At 39.7% G+C, this 23,194-nt stretch overlaps 1 protein-coding gene across 1 annotated transcript; it reads right to left on the minus strand.

The window, feature by feature from the left end:
• Positions 1-1,357: 1,357 nt before the first annotated feature.
• On the minus strand, positions 1,358-15,521 carry opn7a (opsin 7, group member a). Its single transcript, XM_066689644.1, has 5 exons — positions 15,434-15,521; positions 7,168-7,330; positions 5,098-5,225; positions 4,280-4,614; positions 1,358-1,975 (listed from the first exon to the last, which is right to left on the minus strand). Exons 1-5 carry the CDS (start codon positions 15,519-15,521, stop codon positions 1,358-1,360), a joined length of 1,332 nt encoding a protein of 443 aa, XP_066545741.1.
• Positions 15,522-23,194: the final 7,673 nt, after the last annotated feature.

Below are 23,194 nucleotides of genomic sequence, written 5' to 3' on the forward strand. Positions count from 1 at the left end.
AAAGCCTAGCCTTCCTATACTAGATAGAAGTGTGTTAACGAAACAAGGCTAAATAGGCCAAAACAGGTTGACAAAATGGTGCTTTTTCAGTGATTTATGTTATTTAATGGTTTCCCGCAGCTATATTTCACCTGGCCAAAAATCAGTGCCGCTTGGCCAAATGCGTAAATATAACAAAAAATATATATATTAAAACACAAGTGCAACCACAACACGTCTCCCGCTCTTGCTTGCTCGTGCCCCACCCCGCCACACACGTCAATTTTGGTATTATTAATTTCTGTATATCCAACCCAATTGAGCACTTCAAAGCCACGGCCCCAAACTGGTACAGCCCCAAACATACGCCATGTCACAATATACATATATATGTACATATAATGATAGAAAAATGCAGTCTTCTTGTGTAAAACAAATTCATTTCAAAAGATGTTATTTTTGCATATACAATATATGCAGTTTACTTTGGAACTGATTTAATTAATTATGCATACAAAATGTACATATAATGTATGCTTTCTGTGCCCAATGGTACCAAAGGCCTAATTATTAAATGTAAATGTATACAATATACCAATTATAGATGCTTATTGCAAAGTTTTGTTATATTATGTCATTGTGTATATGAAATACAATGGAACACAATTCAGAGGTAGTAAGAACAAGGTATGATATTTGTATCGACTTATCTCAAAATGCCCAGAGAAATGATGCACAAAATGCTATTTTAGTAAACTATAAAAAGTTAACACCAAAGTTTTCAAAGTTTCTTTCAACTTAAGTATTTCTACTATATGTTGCTAAAAAAATAAAAAAGTCAAAATAACCCTTGTAAAAAGTGCAACTTTAAATCTTATAAAGGAAGCCTAACTGTAAATGACAGTTTTCTTTTATATACAATAAAACAAACAAAATAATATTTCAGTCAATTTTGTCCTTAGTACAGTAGGCATAAATAGTATAAAATACCATTCAATAAATAGTCCTTTATCTCATGTATGTGGCCATTAAGGCCAGTTACATACAGTTAAATAACACAAAATAATAAATAATAAATAGGAATGCTGTAAACGGAGTCCTTTGATAAAAAATGTTGTTGACATCTTGTATTGAATGTAAATAATCTTAATAACTAAAATGCCTTAACAAGGATTAAGACACTGGAAGTGTTTTTTTTTAAATGGCACAGATTGATTTAAAACATTCATGTAATGAAATATTTGATTTACCCTCTTTTATGCATATACAAAAATGTAGCATTGGATTCACATTAACAATATTCACATTGGTGAAAGTTAAAAACAAATACAGAGATAAAAAAATAATTAAAAAAGTATACCAACATATACACAAGACATTATGGATTAGCAGCTCTTATCTGTGCTGGCACCGTCTCCAGTGTTATCTCCAAGCTGTTAATTTCTGAACTCCTTTTCCCTCGGACAACAACTCTAACCGATTTCTTGGCAGTCTGGCGCATTTTTGGTTGCTGTATTGGCTCCAGTGAAGTTCTTTCCTGAAGAGTAATTTGCACAGTGCTTATGTTTACCTGGCAGCTTTTTGGGTAGTTTCTAAAACATTCAAATGTGTCACTGCACTTGTCACAGGTACAGCTTGAGCAGCCATGGCCCAAATGCACAGAGGTGGTACTGGATCCATTTTTCCTTTTTAAGGTCTTTAAGCTGACTTCTATGATTGACCTGTAGCTGCATTTCTGTAAGCTCCTCACACAGAAGCAGTTCCTCAGACACAGTTGCTGTAGCACTCCAAAATCCTTGGACAAAATGTTCCTGAAGTTTGGCTTGAGCAGTAGGTAGATGATGGGATTATAAAGTGTAGAGGATTTAGCAAACACAGCTGGCACTGCAAAAGCTAATGGAGGAAAATTTTCGACATAGCCGAAAGCTGCCCACATGGACAGCACTGCATAAGGACTCCATGCAGCAAAGAAGCCAATGCAAACTGCCACACTCAGCTAAAAAAAGAAGGGACAAAACAAATTGTAAAATACGTCATATTATGATAGTCTTTATAAAACAGTAATTTTAAAAAGCAGATTTAGAACTCAACGTGTTTATGTCATTCACAGGTCTCCTTCTACAAGATACAATCACCCAGTTAAGATTAAAAACATTAACAATAGGTGGACAGATCTATTTAGGGCAAATAGTGTTTATGGTATTCATCAAGTGCAAATGTCCAAAATCTTGTATTCAATTTTAAATGTTTTTCTGAAGTTACAAGAACACCAGAGATCACAATTAATAGACCATGTTGGAAAAAATCTAAACCAAATTACAATATACTCAATTACTTTAATGCTTATTTGAGCTCTATATTTTAGAGCTAGATTTGTCATTTAATAGTTTTTTCTATATTTTCCTTCAACACATTTCATATATATCCCCCTTATTCTTCTTCTACCTGTCTCTAATTTATCTGTATAAAATATGCTGGGATTACAATTTTGTTGAAAGATGGTACAGAAAAGTAGACAGTACCATGGACATTGTTATACACTCAGACATTGCTCTCTGGTATGTAATATTACTATATTAAAATGTAGAAAATAATAGGTTGATTTTTCAGAAAACTTTTGCAAATACTGAAATGTAGCTTTCCTTCCAATTTTGTTGCAGTCACTATGACATGATACATGACATTATATAATGCAAAAATTTACAGCAGAGTATATGATCAAATATTATATTCATAATAACATATAAACCACTGAACATAGCATATTAATAGAGTGTGTTGGAAAGCACAATTTTAGAGATTATGTATTTCATTAAGCCTCCTTGAACCACACATGTTCTGAATTTGAAAAGCATTATGTCTTATCTTACGCGAGAACTTGACTACATAAATAATTTCTTATGACAGCTGTAAAGTTTTAAGTGCTTATTTTCTACCATAAAATGTCCTTTTAATCAAATGTTAATGTTTTGTCGAGCATTTTAAAATAACTTTTTAATATGATATTTCTGTTGAATTATGTACTTATTCAATTAAAATGTGTTATGACAAACATCAACACTACATGAAACACAGGACTGAAATGAAATGATCTACAGGGATCCATGATTGCGCCCCCTGACCATGACTACACAGCTGGGGTTTGGCTACACAGAGATGTATTGGAGGGTATGGGCAAGTATGTGTATACCCACTTCTCTACTGTGATAACTAAATAATGCACTTTCATGACATTTGTTTATAATAATATCTATCTAGTTATAATTTTAATTCATTACTATATGGGAAGATATAACATTGTCATGCTTGTCGGAATCATTATTCCATAGAGCAGTGTATGAGCCTGGGGCTGTGACTGGTCACTGTGAATTATAGTGCCTGTTGTATCCAATAGCAACATGGTTTTATTGTGTTCCCATCTTCCTGTTTTCATGTGATGAATACAAACATTAACATCAGTGCTTTGAAAAGAAATGTGTGAGTTTTTTCATTTATATATTGACCTACAAGATCTAGTTCTCACTTTAACTATCATGAAGATAATGCACACACAAAAAAAATGTATTGCCAACAGCTCAAGGAAATGAACAGATTCTATGGGTGTGCTGATAAGTCAACAGTTACAGAATGTAACATGAGTGAGGCAATCCAGCAAAAACTGGAAGGTATATTGCATGTTAAATTTATTTGTAAAAACTCCTTGACCATAACTAGAGCCATAGGATGGACCATTCATCCCCATCCATCGGCACCATGCAATTACCACCTCTTTGGCCTGATAAGGAAAGACTACATGGACAACATTTTGAGAATGACTGACATGGTGGAGAGTGATCGTGAATGGCTCATTAGTCTTTACAAGTCGTTTTACAACACTGGTATAGAGAGCCTGCTTCAGCGTTGGTAAAAGTGTACTGCAGTTGATGGGAACTTCATGGAAAAATAGTCATGTTTTTCACACATGCATGCAACTCATGAACTACAGTACTTTGTACTTTACAAATAGGTTTGCATGTTTGGCTCATGGTTTCAGTTGGGTTTTGTTCACGTCCAATTGAGTTTATAGGTATCATTGGGAATTTCAACAATTAAATCAAACTGTTCTTATGAACAGATTGTGTGTATGGTGATAATTGTCCTAATTAAGATTTCATGTCATGTGATGTATTTCCCTATCATACATGATGGTAATTAGGTATGAACTCAACTTCAAGCTTTTGTTTTATAATCAGCAACATGCAATATTCTAATATAGTAGTATTCAGTATATTACTAAATCATAAAATCATGTTGCACTCACCTTTACAATGATGCTCTGGATATTTGTCATCCTTGTTTGTGGTGATACATGCTGTTCTACGGCTTTCCTGGATTCTTTTACAGTTATCAGTATTTGTGTATAAGAAGCAATGATTATTGCACAAGGTATAATGAAACAACACAGAAAAAGTACTACAGTGTATGATTTTGCCACTGCCTCTGTATTGGAGGACTTCCAGTCAATGCAACATGCTGTGCCGTAGGGTTCAGGACCATATTCACCCCAATGGGCCAATGGAGAACATGCGAAGACCAGTGCATATGCCCAGGCGCAGGCAATCAGCAAGCGGCCATGATCAAAATTAAATCTGTTCCCTGCAAATCGAAAAGAAAGAAGGAAGGTTTCAAAGTGATAGCTCTTCTGAAAATCACAGCAACAGTTTTGGGTCTCTCCAAGTCATTGCCGAATTATTCTTAATACTTAATATGCAGCTGACCAATTACAGAAAAATATTTTTCAAAATTGTATCTGTTAATCCATTTATATTACATTGTGAATAGATGTTTAATTGTTTCTTATATATATATATAAGATACAATGAAACATATATATATTTATATATATACATATATATATACATATATATATATACATATATCCTGAAGATTAAAGTAGCACAGAGCCAATTTAAACAAATCAAAATCTTGTTTATATATGATTACATTTTTCAGAAAAATATTTTTTATGAAATGGAAGTCAAATGTTCACACTACTGATTTGCTTATCTTACACTTTACATTAGTACTTTCCATGCAGTATACCATTGTGGGAAGGCATATTATTAAAAAGTTACCTACCATACAAAGGATAGCACACTTTCATGCAACACACTGTGCTAAGAAGGGTTAGTGTTGAAAGACTGCAAATTCCAAATAGAACCCCGCAGAATGCATAGATTAAGCATATTGTTTTACCAAACAGCCACCTGCAGAAATAGATAAAAGTGCTGTAGTTATATATTAATAAAGGCAGTGTGAGTGATCTTTCAAAGAAAGAGTGCCTTGTATGTAAAAAACTGTGTACAACTTAAAAGGACATATATATATACGGCTGGTGGTGGACATGTCAAACAACTCCTCGATCAATACAATCGCTTCATCAATATGTTTTGACTAATGATTTTGATGTTTTTTGTTCAAATCTGCACCTTATTTAGGCCTCTGCTTAAATGTAATAGCTTGTGTGTCCACAGATGTTATGGGTGTATATATACACTCACCTAAAGGATTATTAGGAACACCTGTTCAATTTCTCATTAATGCAATTATCTAACCAACCAATCACTTGGCAGTTGCTTCAATGCATTTAGGGGTGTGGTCCTGGTCAAGACAATCTCCTGAACTCCAAACTGAATGTCTGAATGGGAAAGAAAGGTGATTTAAGCAATTCTGAGCTTGGCATGGTTGTTGGTGCCAGACGGGCCGGTCTGAGTATTTCACAATCTGCTCAGTTACTGGGATTTTCACGCACAACCATTTCTAGGGTTTACAAAGAATGGTGTGAAAAGGGAAAAACATCCAGTATGCGGCAGTCCTGTGGGCGAAAATGCCTTGTTGATGCTAGAGGTCAGAGGAGAATGGGCCGACTGATTCAAGCTGATAGAAGAGCAACTTTGACTGAAATAACCACTCGTTACAACCGAGGTATGCAGCAAAGCATTTGTGAAGCCACAACACGTACAACCTTGAGGCGAATGGGCTACAACAGCAGAAGACCCCACCGGGTACCACTCATCTCCACTACAAATAGGAAAAAGAGGCTACAATTTGCACAAGCTCACCAAAATTGGACAGTTGAAGACTGGAAAAATGTTGCCTGGTCTGATGAGTCTCGATTTCTCTTGAGACATTCAGATGGTAGAGTCAGAATTTGGCGTAAACAGAATGAGAACATGGATCCATCATGCCTTGTTACCACTGTGCAGGCTGGTGGTGGTGGTGTAATGGTGTGGGGGATGTTTTCTTGGCACACTTTAGGCCCCTTAGTGCCAATTGGGCATCGTTTAAATGCCACGGCCTACCTGAGCATTGTTTCTGACCATGTCCATCCCTTTATGACCACCATGTACCCATCCTCTGATGGCTACTTCCAGCAGGATAATGCACCATGTCACAAAGGTCGAATCATTTCAAATTGGTTTCTTCAACATGACAATGAGTTCACTGTACTAAACTGGCCCCCACAGTCACCAGATCTCAACCCAATAGAGCATCTTTGGGATGTGGTGGAACGGGAGCTTCGTGCCCTGGATGTGCATCCCACAAATCTCCATCAATTGCAAGATGCTATCCTATCAATATGGGCCAACATTTCTAAAGAATGCTTTCAGCACCTTGTTGAATCAATGCCACGTAGAATTAAGGCAGTTCTGAAGGCGAAAGGGGGTCAAACACAGTATTAGTATGGTGTTCCTAATAATCCTTTAGGTGAGTGTATATATATATATATATATATATATATATATATATATATATATATATATATATATACAGCTCTGGAAAAAATTAACAGACCACTTAACACTGATTTCTGAACTTGGAGTGGTCCAGAGCTGTATATGAATACACACACACACACACACACACACACACACACACACACACACACACACACACACACTTATTTTGCCTTATACGTTTTATAACAAAGTTCTGAGATGAATGACTGTTTCTTTAATATTAGTCTGTCAATGTTTAAAGAGCATATATAGCTGAGTTTTAGAAAATACCACAATATACAATACAATGTTGGTTACATAATGTATCTACAATCCTTTTCACATCCTGTTAACTTTCAAATCACATGGTTAATGCATTCACTACAGAACATTGAAGAACATTCATTTATATTCAGAAAACAGTGTTTACCTGTGAGATATGCTGGATGTTATCGCTAGAGGATATAAAGTCACAGTCATTCCCAGGTCACTGATGGCAAGGTTGACAATGAAAATTTCCGCTGGCTTTAACAGATGTTTCTTTTTGTAAGAAATATAGAGCAGTGTGCTGTTTCCAAATAAAGAGCAAATACCTAAAAAAACACAACAAGCACATTACAATAGCACATAATCAAACAGATATAAAACACAAAACCACACAAGAAGCTGGGGTCGGTAGACTTATGCTTATTCCACAAATTAAGGATTAAAAATATGAATAAATAAAACATTGATTTACAAGCAAGCAAACTAACCTGACTTTTCACAGTCTTATGAAGTTAGATTAAATACAGCTGCATCCAGTTCTCAACTACATTTTAAAAGTTCCAATGGATTTACATCATCCGAGTAAAGCTCCTGTTAAAGATCTAGTTGTTCATTTTTTCAGAAATACAAATGCTTTTCATTACCCTTATGTTTGAACATACGTATCCATGTGATGCATAACAGTTATGTCAAATCCTCTGCAAAACATAAATAATAAGATTGTAAAATACGGGCATGCAAATCTTATGTACTACTGAATTTAAATTATACACTACAGGTATTATGGTAAGTCCAACAATTTCTTAAAATCAAGGTTTTATGTGTCGTTATAGTGTGTAAGTAAGATACATACCACTTCTCCACATTGATGCTATGATTTAAGCAACTTTGAAATATGTAAAATGTATAACCCAATAATGGCAAATGGCAAATTCCGATATGAATGCTATTTCAGATTGTCCGGATGTGTTGTGTCATAACATCCTGGGTAGCGGGAAAACTACAGAATCACCAGTTTCATATTCCCCACAGCAACTATTATCAAACGAGCTGAGTGTTAGTGTTTCATGGTCTTACTCCCTGATAGTAATTATAGTTTCCATAGACAACATGAAGTGTTACTGTACCCACGGCTGCAGGAAAAACTGTTGGCATTATTCTTTCCTACTTTCCAACAAAGGAGGAGATTGATCTGCAGGGGAGGTTGTTCATGCAGTAAACAGTCCTACATTCAAAAAGGGAACAAAAATCTGCAACATTTACATCACTTGACCAGAACACTTACACAAGATGTTTTGTATAAATTGGCTAATGCACAGTAATGTATGTTACAGTGTGTGTGTTTGCCAGATAAATAGTAACTTTCTTATTCCAGTATAATCTGCATTGTATTTGTTTTGTCTTTTTCAGTAACAAGAGTCATTTAAAATTAAACACTGTCCAAACACATCAGCCTGAGGTGACGTGCCACATACAAAAAATAACAAAATAACAATTATATGACCATAATGACACATATGTCAGAGTTTGACATTCGCTATTATTGGGTAAGTTTAAATTGTTACATTTTTCAAAGTTGTTTAAGTTATAGACTGTATCTAGAAAATTGGTATGTATCGTACTGACACAAAGATATAAAACCGTGATTTTAGAAATGGCTGGACTTGTCCTTTAAATGTTAGTGCAACTATTTAATTTAATTTCTTCCCACATATTCTATGAAAGACACTGCACCCTCATTATTTGAACCATCATCCACCATAGCACTTTGGTACTGAATGCAGGAGTGTAAAGTTCCTGTACTTAAGTACGTTTTTCGAGTATTTCTACTTTACTTAAGTATTTTTATTTGTGGCTACTTTTACTTTTACTCCACTACATTTATGAATAAAATAATGTACTTTTTACTCCACTACATTTCCCACAGACAGAAGTGCCTCTTCGTTTGTTTCAGCCACTACCCGCAACCGGTGGTGAGAAAGAAAGTCCCGGAACCGTTGCAATTGGAGGGTGAACTAGACCAGGTGCTGGCTCGAATAGAAAATATATACTGTTTTATTAGGTAAAGTATTTTGCATTTCAATAAAATAAAAACATTCAAAATTTTAATACTTATGATACATTTTTTTTAAATCAATTCTTAAAATCACTTAAAATTTTTAAAATCTTACAGTGATTAACTTAAACAAAATACATGAACTCAAATAAACATGTGCAATAAATCAAATAAACTTGTGATTAAGGGCAATACTGCCAAATAAAACCATTAAACAAATAAACAATATGGTCAAATACATTTAAATTAACTGAAAATGCATCAGATAAATCATAAAACAAATAAAACCATAAAATAAAAAACAAAAACAAAACAATCTGATGCATTTAAAATTAAAAACCAAACGGCCAATGTATTTGACAAAAGAAAAAACAGAACAAAACCAACCAAATATCAAAACAAAATAAGTGCATTTAAAATCAACTAATTCTTTAACTATTAAAACAATTAAAATTCATTTTTCAAATCGTATTTTAAAAACAATCATTCATTAAAAGTGGTTAAAAGATCTTGGACTCGGGCTCCAGCAGGGGGAGATGGCCGTTCCCATCACGGGATCCTGAGCTCCCACAGATCTTGTATTTGCCAGTTCTTAAAGGCTTCATCCTTGCCCCTCTGGTGGACCTCCAGATTGACATAATCCCTAACTAGTACCATGCCCCTCCGCGCGATGACGATTGGGTCCAGCTCCTGCTTATTGAATTGACATATGTTCCGTCCCTCCCACAGGGCCTGTTTCACTGCGCAGACGACATGCCACCAGCACCTCAGGGTTGTCGATGTAATTCCTCTGACTGGTCCATAGAGGATCTGCTGGGCGGTCGCCCGCACAGGAACGGCAAACCTGTGGAGGAACGGAGAAAACAGGAGCCAGACCCTGCAGGGGGAGGGGCAATCCCTAAAGATATGAGCCTCCATCTCCTTCCCCAGGCGACCCTTGTACGGGCAGATGTCATAAGGGGCCAGGCCCCTTCTGTGCATGAATACTCGGGTGGGGAGACACCGACTCACAGCCATCCAGGAGACATCTTTCTGCGTGTTTGTGAGGCAAGCGTGCGTAGCGTTAGCCTAGATAAACCGGCAGTTTTCGGGAGGGAAATCTTCTATCCAGCTGGTCTCCTGGGTAGATCTCATCTGGCTACAGATGGTCTTATAATCCCAGGAGGCCAGCACGACTTTATGGAGGCCTACTTTGAGCGCAAAGGCTCGGAGCGCCCTGTAGAACGGCGGGGGATCCCACGAGTGCGGCCTGGTGTTATCGAATAGAAAAGAAAGCCAAAGACAGAAATATCGGCGCTGCACAGGGGTCCGGCAGGGGGAGCATCGTGAAGCTGCCAGTACAGAAAGCGGCCTCCTCTAGTCACCTCGGAGATGTCGCGGTGGCTTCAGCCAGCGGTGGAGGTAAGGGGAATAGAGGAGCGGCAGGCCCACGGTCTCACCCTCCAGGAGTTCCATACCTGGAGGAAGGAGCCATGGAGAAATGTAAAGAGATGTTGGGGGCCAAGGCCTCCGGGAAGGAGGAGGAGTTGAGAGAGAAGAAGAGATACCCCTACTCCCCCCCTCCCTCTTGTTAAGAAGATCAGTAGATGGGGAGGGGGGAGCTGAAAGGTTCTCCTCCTCCTAACATGTTTGGTCCGGGGGTCCTAGGGCCCCCACCTCAGGGCCGCTCCTCAGGAGTAGAGCCCAACCTGACACGCTGGTCTCAGAGGTACAGACGTGAGTAAAGCTTCCCATGTGCACCCGGACTGGCTCTCTGTCTCTCTCTCTCTGCTTGTCTGTGAGGAGACAAGACGCCGGCGCCTGTTAACATCCACACAGTGTGAGGGCGCCGGCGAGGCGACCATGGCCTGTGGAGGGGGGAGCCAACCCGGAGTGAAACATCAGCACTGGGAAACAAAGGAAGAATATCGCCATCAGGACTGTGAGGGCCTCCTCTGCAGAATTGATTTATTAAGTATTTGTTTTTAAAATTGAAATGATAGACTGATTGTCTTTGTTTTAAATGTTTTTAAATGCACAAGGTTTTGTTTTGGGTTTTTTAATGTTTATGGTTTGTCTGATGTGTTGGCTGTTTATAAATATTAGAAAATAAATATATTAGACGGTTTTGTTTGTTTTAGTGATATGTTTTGGTTTATTATTTTGTCTAATGCATTTACTGTTTATTTGAAACAACACATCAGATTGTTTTGTTTTGGTTATTATAGTTATTTTGGCAGTTTGCCATATTAACACTGATTGTTTTGATATTTATTGCACTTTTAGATTACATTATAACTAGGGCTGTGCGATATGATGATATATCGTATGACGATAGAAAAAAGTCTATCGTTTCATATTATGCTCTATCGTTTATATCGTGGTGTCGCAAATCTCACTCTACGGCAATATTTTTTGTCATTAGGACGTTTTGCGTTCTTCCCGGTTCTTCCACACGTGTCGGATGCGGCAACAAATGTGCATCAGAAACACAGACAGACATGGAGGACAGTGAACTGACACACAGTAACCAACATAGACAAAAGAAACTTTAATACGCAAGCGCACACGTTCCGCCCCGCTCTCGTTGCCGGGCTAAACTCGATCTGCAGGCACCCCCTACAATACGCGATCGCTCCCCCCACCCCTGCTAGTTTAGACGGATATAATGTGTATAAAAATTAAAGAATAATAGTTTGTTTGCATTTTAATAAATTGCAAAGCAATGCAAACAGAAAGTTTAATTAGATGGTGAAGTGGTACAACAGCTTTTATTATCATTATTATTATTATTATTATTATTATTATTATTATTATTAACTATTTTGCACGTACAACACGTGCTTTACCGAAAAGTAGAATCGAAACGCGACAGTCAGAGAAGAAATGTCCCTGTCTAGCAGATGTTAAATGCGCCACTGTAAACCTGATGTGGTAAATCTGCCTGAATCTATAGCATTTTACAGCGCATGTCTTGCGGGATTACTATTACTTGTGTTGTTGATATGTGACAGTAAATCATGTGTATATGTATGTATGTATGTATGTATGTATATATGTCTATATATATATATATATATATCCCATAACATAACACACGTAATAGTAATCACACACCACTTGCGCTGTAATATGTTGAATTCTGCATATATTTACTAAGACAGCCTGCATGTAGTATTTGTTATTTTTGCATATTTAATTATTAACAAAATACTTGTAGTTTGAATGTCTTTGGTCTTATTTTGTAGCTTGATTGGATAAAAACAAGAAATATCGAGATATAGATCGTGTATCGCCCAAACTTCTGAAAATATCGAGACATTACTTTTAAGTCATATCGCCTATCCCTAATTATAACACATGTGATCACTACAGGGGTACATATTGTAACAGGATAGCTTCGTGAGTGAGCAAGGAAGGCTCTGACACAGAGTGAAGGTAAACCGTGCTCTTTATTTCACACTTGCTCTTATGTTTCGCCTTTACAAAGGCAGAACTGGCAGTGGAAAGAACTGCCACAATAGAGAAGAATAAAGGGGGGTTTCTCTGACACAAGCGGACACTTTCAGGGGGAGAAGGAGATCAACATTAAAGCGAATACAACACAAAGGGAAATGGACAGATACACTGATGACAGAACACAAAAAGGGGTGAACTCACATTTTAACTGTCAAAGAGCGAGTAATTACAGTTCGGGGGTCCATTTACCATCTGGGCCTTCGGGGCTTCCGCATATTGATGAGCCTGGGCGGTTCCGACTGTCCGTGACTGTCACAATATTTTATATTGTTTATTTTGTTTTGTGTTTTATTATACAACTGTTTGGGATATATGTATACTGTATATGTGTGTGTGTGTGTAAACAGTGAGTTTGCTAAGACAACTCAAAATTATTTATATAAATCCCCCAATGTTACCCTTTGTTCATACTGAATACACACGAAAGTAATATCCAGATATGTGCCTAAATAACATTTCTTTTTATCGGACATGATTTTCATCAAGATAAAATTGAGGAACAGTAAAAATACCTTGATAATTTATGGAAAATAAAATGTGGGATTAAAACATCAAATGAATCGCTTGTGTGCCCCCTTTATAAGGCTCATACACAAACACATCCACAAACACATCCACATTCACTTTATTACTAAAATCACTATTTACTTTTACTCAAGTATGACTTCCGAATATTTTTTACACCTCTGATAAAATGTTAATAAATGCACTTAAAATTGGCACTTAAAAACACAAGCCCCAGTGATATGCTGTGTTCTGATTTATACTCCCATTGGCCCTGCACCTCCCATCCTGGTTTCTGATCCCCTTCTTATATCCCTCACTGCCCTCACTCGGAGTGAAGTGTTGTCAGTCCTGCCTGCTTCACTAAGCCTTGCTCCTTGGTTCTTCCCAGCTCCTTCTCTCTCTCTCTCTCTCTCTCTCTCTCTCTCTCTCTCTCTCTCTCTCTCTCTCTCTCTCTCTCTCTCTCTGTCCTCTCTCTCCCAGTCCTGTCCCTCGCTCAGCCTACTTGTTCCTGACCTTCACCTGTGACCTTGACTATGTCCTTGCCTAGTCCTTTTGCCTTATCAGCCACCTCTATTAGCACTGCACCTGGGTCCCCTAGTTCCCGTGCCCTGCGGTCCTTGTGAGACCGTGACAATGACAGGCTTTCTTTTACATTAGGTCTGACATCACGCTTTCATGAATTGGTTTGCAGATTTTCCGATTCTCCAACACATACATTACATTCTCTGAAGATGTTACATTGTTTATTTTTTATTTATTTCTTATGTCATTAAAAAACATATTTCACTGAATTAGAAAAATTAGTAAATCTTTATCCAGACCCCATTGATTTTGCTTTCCCCTGTATCTGTAGTCAGTACTAGGGAGCTCCACATTTATAGGAGGGAAGACAAGGGAATGGAGACAATTACGAAGAAAAAACAGTGAGAGCAGTATAGCCTATAAAGCAGGAGTTGGAAATATTTGATAGTTAATATAATAATTAAGTTGCTTTCACCCATTCCATTATTATCAATACAAATTGTGGCAGTGTGAGAGGCAAGGCTGGGGTCAGGGCGGGTCTTTCAATGGAGGAGACTACAAAACATCTCCTCCAGGACTCCAAACCCCAGAAGCCAGCAGGGCTCCTGATGGCCATAGCCCCGCCCACCACTTCCCCTATAAAAGGAAGCAGGAAGCGAACCAGTGTGTGCATGCTTGGCTGGGGTAGCAAGGTGCACAGGAGGGCGAGAAGACGACGACGGAGCGAGAAGGGATAAGTTCACAGTTGACGGATTCACTGGCTTACGACCCTTTTTCTGGACCATTCTCCCTCTTAAACCCCGGACTGTCTGACAACCTCCCACTGGTAACGAACTTTGATTAGACTGTGACTACGAACCTGCCTTATCCCTTATGCTTGTGTCTGCCCGGTGTTTGGCTCCACCGACCCGGGCATTTACTGTTATTGTTAGTGTTTGTTTTGTAGTTAGGGATTGTTTCCGTTTAGTTAGTGCTCGGACAGAGCTAGGTTTTGTTTTGCTTTTTGACACTGTGCCTGCTATTAAGGGAAGCAATAAAACCACAGCAAGCCTGTTTTGTACCCTTTGCCTGCCTTCCTACTGTATGTTTCAAGACCAGACCTCGCCTACATACAGCCTTTTCTTGTGACGGGCCCCTCAACCCGTTACAAACTGTGTTATCCATGCTATTCTACATTAAATTATGTAATGTTGAGTAATTTTCATGCCTTGGCTGTGCAATGCAATATTGCCTGAGTTGGAGAGTCCATTGCTTTGTATTATGTAAATCCAGTGACCGGTAAACAAATGTATTGTTTCACAAGCTTCTTTTCAAAGATAATTTATAGAAAGAGAGATCTGTGAAATTGTATTAATCCTTATTATTATTATTATAAAAGTGTCCGGTTTAAAATGCATGTTGTAACAAAATGGTTGCAAAAGAGTATATTTATAAGAGTAGAAAACAAACTTGCAAAAGCAGAATCACCACAGTTAGCTAAATGACAAGACGGATGATATGAACACACAACATTTTCCCTGATTTACAGTATTAAATTTGGTATATTTCATTAATAACTATTACTGCAATTTAACAATTATTGTTACTGTTATTTATTTAGCCTTGTTTCTCTTATGCCACTCTATGTATGACTTTGTTATGAAAATGGAATTTACCTTTTGAGCTTGACTGTAAATATGAAAATCTAACTGTATAATATAAAACATGACAAAAGTAGTCCAACCGATTTCTTTGTTATGAATCATCTTCTTGGTAGGGTGATAATTGTTGCACTAACCTTGAATTTGTTATCATGGAACAGTCAAAATGGTACCATTTTCAATTTAAACTTTGGCAGTTTGCTTACCAAATATGGAATACACAATTGCAACAATTAAATCTGCAGCTTCAGGTATATTGGACTGGAATGTAGTGTTGTCAGCAAATTTCCCCATCTGAAAAGAAAAATAACAAATGATCAGACGAACCAGATTTACAGACTTTCAATGATCATTCTCAAGTGGCCCAACCAGTAAAATGTTTGAGCCCTATAGTCCAGATGTTATTGGGACACGGTTGTACTGTATTGTTTTACATTGATTGGGATTCCACAATCGCTGTGACTGGGATAAGTAGAGCTTGAGTTGGCCATTGTTGCCGCAGCTTGATGCACCAAAGAGACATTTGTGCTTATTACTTGATTTCTTAGCATCCACCCCTACCCAGGATGACTTACAATTGTTACAATATACAGTGAGGGGAAAAAAGTATTTGATCCCCTGCTGATTTTGTACGTTTGCCCACTGACAAAGAAATGATCAGTCTATAATTTTAATGGTAGGTGTATTTTAACAGTGAGCACTCTCTTAAAGGGAGTGCTCCTAATCTCAGCTCGTTACCTGTATAAAAGACACCTGTCCACAGAAGCAATCAATCAATCAGATTCCACACTCTCCACCATGGCCAAGACCAAAGAGCTGTCCAAGGATGTCAGGGACAAGATTGTAGACCTACACAAGGCTGGAATGGGCTACAAGACCATCGCCAAGCAGCTTGGTGAGAAGGTGACAACAGTTGTTGCGATTATTCGCAAATGGAAGAAACACAAAATAACTGTCAGTCTCCCTCGGTCTGGGGCTCCATGCAAGATCTCACCTCGTGGAGTTTCAATGATCATGAGAATGGTGAGGAATCGGCCCAGAACTACACAAGAGGATCTTGTTAATGATCTCAAGGCAGCTGGGACCATAGTCACCAAGAAAACAATTGGTAACACACTACGCCGTGAAGGACTGAAATCCTGCAGCACCCTCAAGGTCCCCCTGTTCAAGAAAGCACATGTACAGGCCTGTCTGAAGTTTGCCAATGAACATCTGAATGATTCAGAGGAGAACTGGGTGAAAGTGTTGTGGTCAGATGAGACCAAAATCGAGCTCTTTGGCATCAACTCAACTCGCCGTGTTTGTAGGAGGAGTAATGACCCCAAGAACACCATCCCCACCGTCAAACATGGAGGTGGAAACATTATGCTTTGGGGGTGTTTTTCTGCTAAGGGGACAGGACAACTGCACTGCATCAAAGGGACGATGGACGGGGCCATGTACCGTCAAATCTTGGGTGAGAACCTCCTTCCCTCTGCAGGGCATTGACAATGGGTCGTGGATGGGTATTCCAGCATGACAATGACCCAAAACACACAGTCAAGGCAACAAAGGAGTGGCTCGAGAAGAAGCACATTAAGGTCCTGGAGTGGCCTAGCCAGTCTCCAGACCTTAATCCCATAGAAAATCTGTGGAGGGAGCTGAAGGTTCGAGTTGCCAAACGTCAGCCTCGAAACCTTAATGACTTGGAGAGGATCTGCAAAGAGGAGTGGGACAAAATCCCTCCTGAGATGTGTGCAAACCTGGTGGCCAACTACAAGAAACGTCTGACCTCTGTGATTGCCAACAAGGGTTTTGCCACCAAGTACTAAGTCGAAGGGGTCAAATACTTATTTCTCTCATTAACATGCAAATCAATTTATAACTTTTTTGAAATGTGATTTTTTTGTTGTTATTCTGTCTCTCACTGTTAAAATACACCTACCATTTAAATTATAGACTGATCATTTCTTTGTCAGTGGGCAAACGTACAAAATCAGCAGGGGATCAAATACTTTTTTCCCTCACTGTATCACATTATTTTTTTTACATTTTACATTTTTTTACCCATTTATACAGCTGGGTATTTACTGCTACAATCTAGGTAAAGTACCTTGCTCAAGGGTACAACAGCAGTGTCCCACATATGGGATTGAAGCCACGACCATATGCTGCAGAGTCCGGAGCCTTAAACACTACTCCAGACTACTGCCTTCAGACAGGAGATTACATGTTATTGTAATATAGCAATAATGTAAAATACTTATGTACAGAAAATATTATTAAAGAACATCTAAGATAAATGTTTAGGCTATCTGTATGTACAATATATTGAATTATTTTTCACAAACTGGCCTATATTTATACAGAACTACAATTTTTTTTAGTGCAGGTTTTCCTTCAGCAGTAAATTCATATACATGAAAAAAAGGCTCTGCCTAAGCATACATAATTTTGTGTGTCCCAGCATGCAAAGCATAATAAACAATGTAGTCCAGTCATACTGGCTGCTCTACAGACTCTCTCTCTCTCTCTCTCTCTCTCTCTCTCTCTCTGCTAGAATTTAGCTTCAGCTTTTCAGATAGATCCATTTTTAATCAGCTACAGTCTCTTTCCTAAACATAATGTATTTAATGGTAATATTTTGGAATGGAATATCCTTTATTGTTTTATAACATTTAATACAATTTCTCAAATATATTCAGCTGTTAATAAAAGTAATTAAGGAGCAATTAAAATGTCCCATAGTGACTATTAGTCCAGGGACAATTTTGTGATCACAGGAAAATATCTAACTTGAATCTGCCTAACCAATTATAAATGACCAAGCAATTAATTACATTATTTATTTTTATATTAATTAATACTCTGTTATTTCATCATAATCCTATTCTAAATTTGAATGAATCATAGAAGTAGCAGAAGATATGCGAGTTGAATTTGCATTCCTTGAAATAAATCTAGATGAACACCTACAGATAATAATAATAATAATAATATTAACCTGTTATTTCTTTCTTAGCAGACACCCTTATCCAGGGCGACTTACAAAATATAAGTACAATAAAGTGCAAAAAATACAGTGCAGTTCAAAGCATAATACATTTTACAAATTCCAATTTACACAAGTGTATACAATATATGAGGTCTTACATCCTGGATTGTAAAAACTGATGAGTGCAGACAAGATGTTGTCACAGTCAAGGGCCAAGGGAAAGGGAGCAAGGGGAAATCAAAATAAACCTAATAAACAACACGAGTACTAGTTATGCAAAACAAGTAGTATGATAAAACGTTGTATAAGTGCTATCTTACAGGAGAGTAAATGACTACATTACAAGTACTGTCTGAAAATATGTGTTTTGAGTAAGCGCTGGAAGGAGGTCAAGGACTCTGCTGTTTTGACTTCAGTGGGAAGGTCGTTCCACCACTTAGGGGCCAGGGATGGGAAGGTGTGGGTCTGGAGGAAGGAGAGTGGAGAGGAGGCAGGGTTAGACTTTTGGCAGCAGAGGACCGCAGTGGACTGGAGGGGATGTATGGGGACACAAGGGTCTGAAGGTAACTTGGTGCAGTGTGGTCGAGACAGTGGTAGGTGAGGATCAATGTCTTGAACTGAAAGCGTGCCGGAATTGGGAGCCACTGGAGGGAGCGGAGCAGTGGAGTAGCGTGTGCAAATTGGGGCAGAGAGAATACCAGACGAGCCGCAGAGTTCTGGATGAGCTGGAGCGGCGGGTAGTAGATGCCGGCAGGCCGGCCAGGAGGGAGTTGCAGTAGTCCAGACGGGAGAGGACCAGTGACTGGACGAGCAGGAGTCGAGTAGTTGGTGAGGAAGGGTCGGATTCGGTGTATGTTGCTCAGGAATAATCTGCAGGTGCGTGTCAGCGTGGTGATGTGCTGGGTGTAGGAGAGTGCGAGATCGAGGGTGACTCCTAGGTTCTTGGCAGAGGAAGAAGGAGAGAGTGTAATAGATTCCAAGGGGATTAAGATGGAGATATCAGCAGAAGGTGAGGAAAAGGTGGGAAAAAAGAGGAGATCCGATTTGGAGAGGTTGAACTTGAGGTGCCGCGAGTGCATCCAGGTGGAGATAGCAGACAAACAGGAAGAGATGCAAGAGGCGATGAGAGGATCAGAAGAGGGAAAAGACAGGAAGATCTGGGTATCATCTGCGTAGAAGTGGTAAGAGAAACCATGGGATGCGATGAGGGGGCCCAGGGAGCGAGTGTAGAGAGAGAACAGGAGCGGGCCCAGGACGGAGCCTTGGGGAACACCTGTGAGGAGAGGTTGGGGGGTGGATGAGGAACCTCGCCATGTCACTTGGTAGGTCCGGTCATTGAGGTAGGAGGAGAACCAGGTGAGAGCAGTCCCAGAGATTCCAAGGTCAGTGAGGCAGGAGAGGAGGATGGAGTGATCAATAGTGTCAAATGCTGCAGAGAGATCAAGGAGGATTGGACTGAGGAGAGGGAGTCAGTGACTGCCAGGAGAGCTGTCTCAGTGGAGTGAGCTGTGCGGAAGCCAGATTGCAGAGGATCCAGGAGTGAGTGATGGGAAAGAAATGCAGAAAGCTGACGGTGGACAGCACTCTCAAGGGTCTTCGAGAGGAAGGGGAGTAAGGAGACAGGGCGGTAGTTCTGAGGAGAGGAGGGGTCAAGGGTAGGTTTCTTGAGCAGTGGGATGACAGCAGCTTGTTTAAATGCAGAGGGGAAACAGCCAGAGAGGAGTGAGGAGTTGAGGAGGGATGTGATGAAGGGGAGTAGATCAGGAGCAATCGCTTGGAGGAGGCGAGTGGGGAGAGGGTCCAGGGCACACATTGTAGGTTTGTGACTTAGGAGGAGAGAGGAAAGTCCGAGTCCGAGAGAGGTGAGAATGAAGAAAAGGAAGCTTGGTCAGTGGGAGACTTGGGCATGATGGGAAAGGAGACGGGACTGTTGAAGAGCTTCTGTTATCTTGGATGAGAAGAAGGAGGCAAAATCTGCAGAGAGAGACGAGGGAGGAGGAGGGGGAGGGGGGGGCAAAGAGGGATGAGAAGGTGGAGTAGAGTTTGTGGGGGTTGTTGACAGTGGATCCGAAGAGTGATTGGAAGTATGACTTCTTGGCTGAGGTGAGTGAGGAGGAGAATGTGGACAGTAGAGAGCGGTAGAGTTCAAGGCCAGCTGGGAGTTTGGACCTTTTCCACTTCTGTTCAGCGGCGCGCAGACTGGATCAGGTTGAGCGGAGGGCAGATCCAAAGCTGAGGAGGGGAGGTACGGACAGGAAGAGACGTGAGAGGACAGAGAGAATCAAGGGAGGAGATGAAGGAGGAGAACAAAGAGGAGGTAGCACAGTTAAAAGACAGATGGGAAAAACAGTCAATGGAAGGTAGGAGAGTCAGAGCAGTGGAGGCAAGGGTGGAGAGGGAGATGGAGTAGAGATTACAGAGGTGACAGAGGGAGTGGGTGGTGTGGGGAGGGAGGGGAGGGAAAGGGAGAAGGAGAAGTGGTGGTCTGAGATGTCCAGGGGTGTCACGGAGAGTGTCGAAGGGGAGCAGCCTCTAGAGAAGATGAGGTCTAGCTGGTGGCCTGCCGTGTGAGTGGGGGGAGACGGGGAGAGAGAGAAGTTAAAGTAGTGAAGGAGAGGAAGAAATCCGGCAGAGTGGGAGGGGTTGGAGAGGTGGTTGTTGGAGTCTCCCAGAAGGATGGTAGGTGAGGACAGCGAGGGGAGGGAGGAGAGAAGAAAGTTGAGTTCATCCTGGAAGGTGGCGAGTGGGCCGGGAGGATGGTATAGAACTAGAAGGAAGAGGTGAGAGGGAGAGGCAAGTTCCACTGTGAGGAATTTTAAGCTTTTAGTCGTGATAGAGGAGAGAAAGGTGGGGACAGAGAAGAGGAGAGAAGTGGAGAGCAGGAGCCCTGTTCCTCCTTCCCACCCGGTAAGACGAGGGGAGTGGGGCAGGACAAACAGAGGATAGGGCAGCAGGGGTGGTTGAGTTCTCAGGGGAGATCCATGTTTCGGTGAGAGCGAGGAAATCCAGAGAGTGGTGGCAGGCGAAGGCGGAGATGAAGTCAACCTTGTTGGAAGCTGAGTGGCAGTTCCACAGACCTCCAGAGAGGGGCAAAGAGGGCAGGGAGGGGTAGGGGAGAGGCAGGGAGATGAGGTTAGATGGATTAGGGCGGCAATGGCGTGCACACCGAGAGGAAGGAAAGAACCGGACTGGAATCAGAGATATTGTCATTTGCCTGGTTTTGCAGTTTGGCATCTCCTCACAGTCTTCTCCTCACTGGAGTCCCACAGCTAGAGTCCTTGCCCTTTGAAGATGGGGCCCTTCAGAAGGGGAGGCACTGAGGCTGCTGGTGTTGACGGCTGGCGCAGAGGCCCAGGGGGCTGTTAAATGCTCCACCTGTAGCTAATTAGGATGGTATATATGTATTTGTAGATTTTTAAATGCATTAACTATGCCTTGTAAATACTTGAATAAGGGCAGATTTCCCTGTCTTTATAACTCTTGGAAACTTCTAGAAGGCTTCACAGCTGTTGGCAATTGAATAAACGATTGCAGATTGTAATGACATTAGCTAAGTGCATGTATCTACAGGCCCTGTGAGCAAGCTGGTTCTTATGGTACAGTTGTAGCACATATGTGTTGAATAATAGCAGACCCTGGAATGACATTAGGAAGGAGGTAGGGATAAGTATAATACTTCCTAAAGGTTGAAAGGTGTGTTTTTGCCAAACTTTACTTTGTACGTTTCTACAAGTAACCCTATTCTCAAGATAGTCCCTTTACTTTTCCTACTGTGTAACAGGAAACAATAGAATAGAAACAATAGATAAATTAGTGACATTATTGTTGCATGGGTTTGATTTGCCATAGTCCAAAAATAAAGCAAACTGCAGAGCATCTCACAAGAAGTAATTGTTCAACAGGTGTTTAAACACATTTTACTGTGAAAAGACACAGTAGGAGTAATTGTAGTAATAATTTATTATTTTTTTTAGACTGAAGAATACAGACAGACTTTATGTCTTGCTGCCACAGAGCTATTATCTTAAAATGAATGATGAAGAACATATATGGAAAAAAAAAATATGATCACTTGAATCCCACCACTTACAAATGAACACAGATAACAAACAGCGGGGGAAATAATAACTTCGATAAGTAGTCTGTCATAAGGGTTGTAGTGCTTTAACTGGTTCTTAATTATAAAAAAAAAAAAAAAAATCTATTGAAAGCTATTACCCAGTAGAGCAAGTTTAATAATAATAGATCGGACACAAAAGGTTACAAAAAATAAATATAAACAAAGATACACTATGTTACTAAAAGGGTACATAAAGTAGGCATACAATTACAAAAAATGAAAAAAAAAATTACAATGACAATATCAGCACTAAAGAGGGTACTTAAGAAGGCTGCTCTTACACCAACCCTGACCTAAAAACATGAGTAGTTGATTAGTTATTTCAAAGTTAGTTTTTTCTAACGACACCACCCACAGTTTACTGCTAGGGAATCTTTTAATTTATATTGATTGGGGACAACCACTTGGGGACCTAAATGCACTCTATCATTAGCTAATATCCTACTTCTTCTGGAATCACATCCAGTATTTCACTTGTGTTCATTGAGACCCCTTCATCTTCTTTACTGCGGTCATCACTACTATATAGGTTTTTGAAGAATCTTTCCACTGTTCTGATAATCGCATCTCTGTCTTTGATTGTTGTGCCATCATAATTTGTCAGGGCAATGATTTGATTCTCTCCTATTTGGAAGCATTGTTAGGCATTTATGATGTACCCATTATTTTCAATTGTTTCCTTAATTAGGTTGCTATTAAACTTTCTTACATCTTCAACAACTGTTTTGCACAGTTCAATATAATTAACTTTTGATTTGGGGTCTTCATTGCATTTAATTTATTTGTTGTGATGTATTGAGTCCACCAAATTCTCTTGCAATGTATGGTGTCACTCATTATGTTACTGCACAACTGTGATTCATCTAGGTCTTT

This window comes from Amia ocellicauda, chromosome 2 (assembly GCF_036373705.1).
Source record: "Amia ocellicauda isolate fAmiCal2 chromosome 2, fAmiCal2.hap1, whole genome shotgun sequence".
Classification (NCBI taxonomy): domain Eukaryota; kingdom Metazoa; phylum Chordata; class Actinopteri; order Amiiformes; family Amiidae; genus Amia; species Amia ocellicauda.

Excerpts from the sequence above, each read along its gene's own strand:
- opn7a (XM_066689644.1), bottom strand. The coding sequence starts at position 15,521 with ATGGGGAAATTTGCTGACAACACTACATTCCAGTCCAATATACCTGAA. Across the intron at positions 7,331-15,433 it reads AATTGTGTATTCCATATTTG|GTATTTGCTCTTTATTTGGA; the intron begins GTAAGCAAACTG and ends GTGTTTTTTTAG. Across the intron at positions 1,976-4,279 it reads TCCAGAGCATCATTGTAAAG|CTGAGTGTGGCAGTTTGCAT; the intron begins GTGAGTGCAACA and ends TTCTTTTTTTAG.